Source organism: Glycine soja, chromosome 1 (genome assembly GCF_004193775.1).
Source record: "Glycine soja cultivar W05 chromosome 1, ASM419377v2, whole genome shotgun sequence".
NCBI classification, from domain to species: Eukaryota; Viridiplantae; Streptophyta; class Magnoliopsida; order Fabales; family Fabaceae; genus Glycine; species Glycine soja.
In genome coordinates, this window is record NC_041002.1 from 7,840,346 (window position 1) to 7,850,890 (window position 10,545).

The 10,545-nt window shown below is 34.7% G+C and overlaps 1 protein-coding gene across 1 annotated transcript; it reads left to right on the forward strand.

Moving 5' to 3' along the window:
- Window positions 1-506: 506 nt before the first annotated feature.
- On the forward strand, window positions 507-4,122 carry LOC114370256 (protein MAIN-LIKE 2-like). The gene is made up of 3 exons (XM_028327904.1): window positions 507-617; window positions 3,332-3,930; window positions 4,026-4,122. Exons 1-3 carry the CDS (start codon window positions 507-509, stop codon window positions 4,120-4,122), a joined length of 807 nt encoding a protein of 268 aa, XP_028183705.1.
- Window positions 4,123-10,545: the final 6,423 nt, after the last annotated feature.

Sequence of the window (10,545 nt, forward strand, 5' to 3'; positions counted from 1 at the left end):
CAATGATCTTGTCTGAGCATCATCATGAGACAAGTGTGATGACCTCTGATACTCTTGATATTCCATTTGTTATGCCTCTTTGAATTGCATGCGCCCAAGCCCCATGTACAACCATTTTCATGTAACTTACGAAGTTTAGCCTTCTCTGGTCAGAGTAAATTGTTCTGCAATTAAAATGATTTATGATGTTGTATTCTTTGACTACTCGAATACATTGTGCTTTCTCATCGAAGGTCATGTCAACCTCGAGTATACCGATTGGTGGTTGTACATTGTGTTGCTGATGAACAAAATGGTGTTGATCAATGTAGTGTGGTAGGTGGTCAAAGTTCAAGTCTACTGGACACCTAGGTTGGTGATATTGCAACGGAGGTGACGGAGGTGTCGTTGGTCTGCCAACACCCTCGTCATCGGTTTGGTCATCACTTTGGTGATTGATGTGATCAAAGAACTGTTGATCCTCATCCTCACTAGAATCATCCATTTTTTCATCATGAAATCGTATAATGGGATCTTCGTTAGCAATGGGATGTTCATATCAGCTTGATGTTTGCGTTTGTGGTAGTTGTGGAGGTGGCGTAAAGGGGGATGAAGGATGGTTTTATTGGTCAAAGGAAGTTTGTTGGGCATGAAAAAAAGAATCATTTTCAGATAATAGTTGTGTGTATGAAGTATACATGTCAAAGGGGTCTTGTGATTCAAGGTTGTTGTATGAAGATACTGGATTATTGAGGTCTATGTTGTTGTACGATAATTGTTGTGGAGGCGGTAGTTGTAGTTGTGGACATGAGGGTTGTGGAGATGATGGTTGTGGTTGAGGAATAAGATCAGTAACAACATAGAATTCGGTAGAATTCAATTGTGGATTCTAGACAATTGTTCCCATTGCGCCTCTGAGATCATCATTGTCGAATAGTTGTGCTGAAATAAAACGTGTCTGACCCAGATGAAATGAAATAGGGACACGAAATAACAATTGAGCAACTTGTTCAGTTGCTCGAGCAGGAAGACGATTGTTAATTTTTCGAATGAATTGTGTAAACGTCGTAGAACGACTGAAGTAAAAAAATATTGGGTTCGCAGACGTGTACATAGATACGTGAACTGGATCGTCTACAATGTGACCATTGTGGTAAATAATGGTCGTAATTTCTTTAGGTGGAGCCATGGTGGTGCTTATGGGATATGAGTGGAAATAGTGTGAGACTTACAAATCGAGTTTTGTTTTGTGAGAAAGTTATTGTGTGTGATATGTTGTTGTCAATCGGTGATATTATATATAGACTAAGAAAGTTTATTACGAGAGTTAGATTGGAAGGTTAGGTGGGAAAGTTAGTTACGAGGGTTAGATTGGAAGGTTAGGTGGGAGAGTTAGTTACGAGGGTTAGATGGAAGGGTTAGGTGGGAGTGTTAGATCGGAAGGTTAGGTGGGAGTGTTAGATTGGAAGGTTAGGTAAGAGAGTTAGATCGGAAGGTTAGGTGGGAGGGTTAGACAGCAAAGTTAGTTACGACAGTTAGGTGGGAGGGTTAGGTAGGACAAGTGCATGTGAGTAAATTAGTGTACACATGTGAGTGAACAGTGTGCAACCCCACACATTAATATACATGACAGACTGTTCATTTAATCATGATTGTTGACCGCAATGTTCCGCATCGCATGCCAAGGTCACATGGATTGTTCAGAAACATGTTAATGGGATAAACATACACATGTGAGTGAACAGTGTGCAACACCACACTTTAATGGGGTGTCAGTGCATGTGAGGGTTAGGTCTGGTATTGCTCTGCATCTCTGAAATCATGCATATGTAGACTATTATTACTGAAGTAAATTGAAAATAACAACTTCAAAACATGCAACAAATACAACTAGATAATAAAGACAGAGAAAAACTTCAACGTAATACAACAACAAAATATGTTAAACTATTCATTCTAATTTCAGAGTATTCTCCAGCTTCTGCTCCATGTCGGCCCAACTTAGGTCATTAACTTGAGTAGGTGATAATGAATTATGAACATCAACTTTAAGTTCCATACATATTACACTTGTCATATTGAGAATTGTATGAAGCATGCACAAGACACCTTCTTCGTCAATAATTTGAATTGCCCTATATTGAACTTCACCATTGAATTGATATACATGACAACGATACCAAAGGGCATTAATTATAGGCATAATACCATTTTCTGTAATTGATAATTGTATTGAAGTGATTATATTTGGCAGCGTCATTGTTGGATTCAAGAGTAACGACTTTGTCTTGTCACCTCTGAAAATTGCATTTGCACTTGAACTTTGAATGATTTCACCATTGATATAAACGTATGCACAAATAGGCTCTGACCTCATTGCTAGCCCTCTGTGTTTTCTCTCACAATTTGATTAGACGCAACTGTGCAAAGTATTGGGTGACATAGTAGGTTTATATATGCAATCAATCATGGGTCCATGGTTTATGTGAATTAGAATCTCGATGCGTCACAGTACCACAGTCATGTTAACGTGCTTTGGAATCTCGAGGCCTTACAACGAGACAAATTATAAATGTGGTTTGGAATCTCGAGGCATTACAATTACATTAAGTGTAATGTTGAGGCCATACGAAATGTTGAGAATGAAGGTAATGCAGTTAACGTATGCATGCGGGTGAATAGTGTGCATGAAAATGTCATTGGTTCACGTGCATTAGAATCTTGATGCGTGATAGTACCACAGTTGTTGTTAATGTGCTTTGAAATCTCGAGGCCTTACAACAAGACATTATAAATGTGCTTTGGAATCTCGAGGCGTTATAGTTACCTTAAGTGTAATGTTGAGGACATGCGAATTATTGAGAACCAAGTTAATGGCGTTAATGTACGCATGCTGGTGAATAGTGTGCACGAAAATGTCATTGATTCACGTGAATTAGAATCTCGATGCATCACAGTACCACAATCATGTTAACGTGCTTTGGAATCCCGAGACCTTACAATGAGACAAATTATAAATGTGCTTTGGAATCTCGAGCCATTACAGTTACCTTAAGTGTATTTGTGCTTGCAAAACTGAACACAATTTAAATGATAAATAGATGAAAGGCGCATGTCAATACCATATTTGCATCACTCAACTTCAAATTTTATATCATTTGTATTCGATTTACCATTTGACATCATTTTCATGGATCATAAACCTCTATTGCATCATCAACACGTTCATCGTTCACATACTACGATTAATGAGTTAATCACTTCCTATTACCATATAATACCTAAACCAGAATCACAAATTATACCATTATTATCGTGTACCGGGTTCCAACATATTGCCCTAATCAAACAGTGTAAAATTGATCCTGCATTGATCACTGCATTGGTTGAACAATGGAGGCCTGAAACACATACCTTTCACCGGCCATGGGGAGAGTGCATCATCACACTCAAAGATGTTGCACTTCATCTAGGCATTAGAGTCGATGGTCGTGTTGTGGCTGGACCTAGCTTCTTACATTGGGATGAGTTATGCAAGAAGTTACTAGGGGAAGTCCCTCCCAAAAATGCACGTAAAGGAGCCGCACTGAAGCTGACATGGTTGCTAAGCATGTTGCTCGCACCATTGCCCGAAGAACCAACATCGCACCAACTACAATGTAGGTGTAGAGCTTACATAATGTACATGATTGGCGGTGCTTTAATTCCTGATAAATCTGGAAATAGATTTCATTTAATGTATTTGAACCTATTACATGATTTGAACAACACAAAAAAATATAGTTCGGGTTGTTTAGCAAACCTGTATAGAGAACTATGTCGAGCATCATCGGAGGTTGGTAAATCTATGGGTGGTTGTGTCATACTATTGCTGTCATGGGCTTGGTACCGCATGCCTTTTATTGCACCAAGAGTCCCACGACCCGAAACAACTTTTCCACTGGCTAAAAGGTTATTTACATATAGCGAAATGTAAATTTTTTTATGTCAATGACGTGTATTATAACATTACAATAAATACTGATTTTGTATGTTTTACATTTCAGATGGAGTGGTGGTAGATTAGAATATAGGGCCACACCTCATGGTGACTTGGTCGAATATAGGTCTCGTATAGATCATATGGAGAGCCATGAGGTATAATACTATCATGATCTGCACCTTAAATATGTACATACATACTAACATGTTGCCTTGTTGGCATATATTTCAATTTTCTTGGGTCCCATGAGGATTTGAAGAACATCTACCCAGATGTGAATATAGAGACATGGAGATTTGGTTTGCATGTACTGCAATTATTTGTTTCTCGATTGTCGAATGGCATCAAACAAATCTGATGAAGCTACAGTTTGGACTACAACAAGATATCCATGTTGATCCCATGAATCTTGATCTACTTCACCAAATTGACATGCGAGGCTATCATTACACTGATTGGATGGAATACCATGCAGAGTGGATTAATATATGGAAAAACAAACACAATGATGTTTTAGCTGGGCAATGGGTTGAAGAAATAGTGACACATACACCAGCGTACATGGAATGGTATAGGAAAAACACTACTTTGTTCTTGTCTGTTGTACAACAACTACATGATCCACGCACAACAATTACCCATAATGTTGTAGGGTCAGGTGTTGAACAAACACATTTTGAAATTCCACATCCTCAGTCAATGTATTCTACTCCTTCACCTGTTCATCAAACTTTTGGGCACACTGGAGAGTTAGTCACCGCAACCACCTATGAATAGATGACCGATTTATTTGGCATCGATTTCAATACACCAAATTCAGCATCATCATATTTAGCTACTTTACAACAGTTCGATGCACCACATTCGTTTGGAGAACAAGGTCAAAGTTCTTCAGCTGCAACAACCAACATTGAAAATACTAACATAGAACAACAACATCATCGTGACGTAGGAGAACCACTCATACTGGAAAGAAGAAATCCGCGACGTAATCGGCGTCCACCACCTTATGGGACTGGTCATCGTCTTGGTCATTGAAGTATAAAATGTTGTGATAATGGGGTCAAATATGTTTAAGTACCATGGAATAACACCTCAAAATAGAAGCACAAAATAAAAAAAAAAACTATGATTTAAACCCTTACAACTATGGTTAAGTACCCATGTTCTGCATTTTTTTTTAAAATTATGTCGAACACATTAATGATATTTGTGACTCGCTTTTTCTATGTTTTGAACGTCAAAGAATCCAAAAAAAAATTACATTGTGCACCAGTTCCATGGAATAACACCTCAAAATACAAGCACAAAATAAAAAAAAAACTATGATTTGAACCCTTGCAACTATGGTTAAGTACCCATGTTCTGCATTTTTTTAAAATTATGTTGAACACATTAATGATATTTGTGACTCGCTTTTTCTAGGGTTTGAATGTCATAGAATCCAAAAAAAATTATATCGTGCACCAGTTTCATGGAATAACACCTCAAAATACAAGCACAAAATAAAAAAAAAAAACTATGATTTGAACCCTTACAACTATGGTTAAGTACCCATGTTCTGCTTTTTTAAAAAATTATGTCGAACACATTAGTGATATTTGTGACTCGCTTTTTCTATGGTTTGAATGTCATAGAATCCAAAAACAAATTATATTGTGCACCAATTCCATGGAATAACACCTCAAAATACAAGCACAAAATAAAAAAAAAATTATGATTTGAACCCTTGCAACTATGGTGAAATACCAATGTTCTGCATTTTTTTAAAATTATGTCGAACACATTAATGATATTTGTGACTTGCTTTTTCTATGGTTTGAATGTCAAAGAATAAAAAAAAATATCGTGCACCAGTTCCATGGGATATCAGTTCAAAATACAAACACAAAATAAAAAAAAAACTACGATTTTGGACACTTTTTTCATGATAATAACGTAAAAAAATCCAAAAAAAAATATTCGTAACACACTCTGCAGTTTGCACAAATCAGTTTTTTTTTACTCCGGAATTATAATGGACTTCTGCTTCATCAATTACCAGGGATAAATCACAGTCGAAATTGACAACACTCAACAATTTGCACACGTCTCTAAAAAAAATAAATGTCGCACCAGTAAAACTGACATGACATGGACAACTATATTTTTTTCACTTTGATAATTATAATGGACTTCTACTCCATCAATTACCAGAGATAAATCACAGTCAAAATTGACAACACTTGGCAATTTGCACACATCTCTAAAAAAATAAATGTCTCACCAGTAAAATTGACATGACATGGACAACTCAATTTTTTTCACTCTGATAATTATAATGGACTTCTGCTCCATCAATTACTAGGGATAAATCACAATCGAAATTGACTACACTCAGCAATTTGCACACATCTCTAAAAAATTAATGTCGCACCAGTAAAACTGATATGACATGGACAACTCGGTTTTTTTTCACTCATTTGTTTTTTTCACTCTGCAATTTGCACATTATGGACCCTTGTAAATATGCTTTAAGTGTTCATTTACTCGTTCATCTAAATGCACAGTTAACTAGTGACTCACCTAACTATAACCAAATTCTATAAATACCACTACAAATGAAGACATTCGTAACAATTTCAAATTTTTATCTCAATCCCTACCACAATGTGCCACCCAACTGCATATGTTTGTGTTTACTACGACGGTCAAATTTGCAATACTAATGAGGGCACCACCTTCGTTAGTAACAACACAAAAACATTCATGGTCAACAAGGTCATAACCTTTACACAATTGCTTGAACTTGTTCACCAAAAACTAAACATTGACCCACAACAACATATCCAACATCTCCATTTTCGGTGCCCTATATTTGAGTCAGGACAATGTTATATGTACACATCTTTTATTTTACAAGATGATGCTGATGTTTGACAAATGTTCAACATTTTTTACAACAATCCATTACTACCATTTGTGGAGTTATTTGCCATAATCTGTCACAATAATAACCCACCAGGCAACCAGCATGGCTCAACCTCTAATCTTGTGAACTTATCAGATGAATACGAGACTTGTTGGGTCAAAAATCATGATAATGATATTGACTCCTCTTCCGGGCCTGAAGGAAGTAACCTGTCTCCATCCCACGAAACAATATTCAAACGGGATAGGTAATCTACAGATCATTCATGTCTAAGTTGTTTCTTCTTTGAGATTTTCATGTAATGTCTTATGTCCGTCTTCAGTTATCACTTTACGTATTGAAATAATTTTTCCTTTAAATTTAAATTAGCAATTTTCAGTTTACCCACTTTTACTGTAGTAGTTGACATGGTAACATACCTGTCAAAATTCACAATACTTTGCAATTTACACTAGACTGTTTCTAAAAATTAAATGTCTCATCGACATAACTGACATGAAATGGACGTCTGCAACTTTAATTACAAGGAAGGGAAAAATCACAGTCCAAATTGGCAACACTCTGCAATTTGCACACGTCTCTAAAAATTAAATGTCTCGCCTGCAAAACTAACATGAAATGGACAACTCATAATCTCTTTTTTCACTCTGAAATTATAATGGAAGTCTGCTACATCAATTACAAGTGAAAAAGAAACATTGAATTCCAATACACATCAACGTGACAAAATATTCATACAACTATAAATAACACAACACACACATAATACAAACGCACAATCTCACACAACATACTCTCATAAACCAAATTCAATCTTATTACTATGTCATTTTTGGGAGAAACAAGCAGCCAGACCATTGCTAACTCCAGATTAGCCTTCATTTTTCCAAATGGATCAATCACTCACAACCAAACTGGTGTTTACTTTCAAAGTCCCACTCCAACACCAATGTGAGTTCCTAACGACTGTTCTTTTGATACACTCAAGCGTAGAATGCACAACACCCTTCAACTAACCAACGATCAATTAGTGGATGAAATATACTACCGACAACTATTCATAGATGCAGGTCGCCAATATTTTTTTCAATCTCTACAATTGAAAAATGATGTTGATGTTTACACAATGTTAATGTGTAATGAGCAATACTCGTGTATTGGTCCTATAGAATTATTATGTACCATTATTAGAACACTGGATGCTATACTCAACCTGCTTCAATCAACTATCACTCCTACTATGATGCATTTATGTATTACAACGGGAAGTGCAACATACCACGTCAAGGTGAGTTTTTGGGTTACTCCTTTACTGGAACTAATCCAATAAGATTTGACATTCCTTCAGGATGTAGCATGGACAAACTCAAGGATTTAATCAAGCAAGTTGCACCTACAGGGGTTCCACTAATGGAATTCATGAATCACAATTGGTTAGATGATTGTTCTTTCGACAACCAGGTCATGCTAAGTATTCGGAAAATTTAATTGAATATGAGATAACAAAATTGAAAAATGACGAAGACGTGTTAAAGGTGTTAGCACAATCCAACTATTGAAAATGATTCTGCATAATAGAAATTTTGGCTATTTTTAGCAAACCAGTCATCCAAATAGAATAAGACATGTATCCTGCACAACATATTCCAGATTATCATTAGTTTTGTCATATTTGTGTTGTAATTATAATTTTTAATATGTTGCATTGTTGTAAACTATCATCTCAGTTACTACAATTTAAAATTTTGTCTATTTTATAAGATAGATGTATCAATTATTTTTTTACGGTGTTTTTTTAATTTATGTTAATATTACTAACTAATTTTATTATTTTTTAATTATAAGAACATAACAAAAAAATCAACAAAACATAAATTTAACTACAAAATTACATATAACGTAAATAAATATTATAATTTTATCCAATTTTTATATTTTTCTTTATATGTATATTTCTCTTTAAAAAAATTATAAAATAATATTACATAAATTAATTTAATAAATAAATAATTTTAAAATCAATTAAAAATAATTTTATATAATATAATATTTAATTTTAATAATATTAATACTTATATATAAAAAAAAAAAAAGATGAAGAAGGGAAGTGGGGGTGGGGGAGGGGTGCAGAAACCGGACTCCCGTAACCCAAAAAAAGTGGTGTAGTTTGGGAATATTTTTCCATATTAGTGTAGATTGGATATTTAGATGAGAGAGAAGGTGTACTATAGTAAAAAAAGACCAATTATATTTTTTTTATAATTTCTTATAATATAAAAAATGATGACGAAATTATTATATCTATGATGGTAATCACAGTTTAAAATCATGACAGTGTGACTGTTACACAGAGACAGAGGACTATCCAACCAAATGAAATATCACTACATGGACGATGCCGATGAAAGAGGGTGGCTCATTCAATTAGTGTGATCGGTTAACACAGATTTCATGGAATAAATAGGCCATGTTGCTTAAGAACCAACTGGCGCGAGAATCCCAGAAAATACACTTTCTAATAACAACTATTTAACACACTTTTATTGTTGATTAAGATTCATATAAATATCATTAAATGAGGCAAAGAGGTCTTGTCCTTTCTCTAGTGAGGTGCGGATAAATTTAAATATAGTGCATTGGAAGGCTTACTTGCAACTTGCAACACTCAATAGCTCGGACCACTAAATATTTATAATGCCAATCAATTTTCATATTACATGTAGTCAAATGTTTTAGAAATTAAATTATTACGTACAATTTGTACAACAATTAGTACAGCATTTTTACAAAAATGATATAGATACAAAAATGATATTATACAAACTGTTGTATAAATTTGTTACAATTTTTACAACAATTAGTACAACATTTTTTTTATCAATCTCTCTTTTATATACATGCTATAGAGATAGAAAGAGATATATAGATAAAAAGTTATATTGTACAAACTATTGTATGGATTATTAATTTGTTATAGATATTATTATTCAATTTTTTAATTTAATTATGAGAAAAATTAATAACAACTAATTATGTGTTAAGTTGTATGAAAGTTAATTAAGATTACAATGAATATGGATCATTTAATAATTTCTTCAGACAGTCCACGATTTAATTATTAAGCATGTGACGTGGCTTTCAAGATTCCTCTAGTATGGTTGACTTGTTATAGATAGATAGATATATGAGACAGAGCATCATCAGCTAGCTAGCGTAGCATCGTGTGTTGAGTTCCATTGTTTGGTGTCCCTCTTCTTTCTTCCCGGGGACATGGCCTGCTGTGATGACTCTGCTCGAAAGGCACGATCGTCTTCCCCCAACACACGTACCAAGACTACACCCTCACCAACCATGAACCCAACTTTGGTGAGATTGGCAACGGTGAACCCTGTTAAGGATAAACACATATTATTCACATTAAAGAAGGTCAAAGCAAATATCAAGACATTCAAGAAGGTCAAACCCAAGTAAATATACGTTGGCATTATAACTACTATAGGCGTGTAAACATGATGGCAATGCATATCTATATAGCTGTCAAAGTATATCAGGAAATTGTATCATAATTATATTTAAATAGGATTTCTATTATAGGCAATTATATCATAATTGTATAGGATTTCTATTATAGGCAATTATAGACTAGACAATTATAGGCAATTAGTATACAGAT

Coding starts and splice junctions, on each gene's coding strand:
- LOC114370256 (XM_028327904.1), top strand. CDS start 507: ATGGGATCTTCGTTAGCAATGGGATGTTCATATCAGCTTGATGTTTGC. Junction 618..3,331: donor GGTTTTATTGGTCAAAGGAA/GTTTGTTGGGCA, acceptor CTAATCAAACAG/TGTAAAATTGATCCTGCATT. Junction 3,931..4,025: donor ACTTTTCCACTGGCTAAAAG/GTTATTTACATA, acceptor TTTACATTTCAG/ATGGAGTGGTGGTAGATTAG.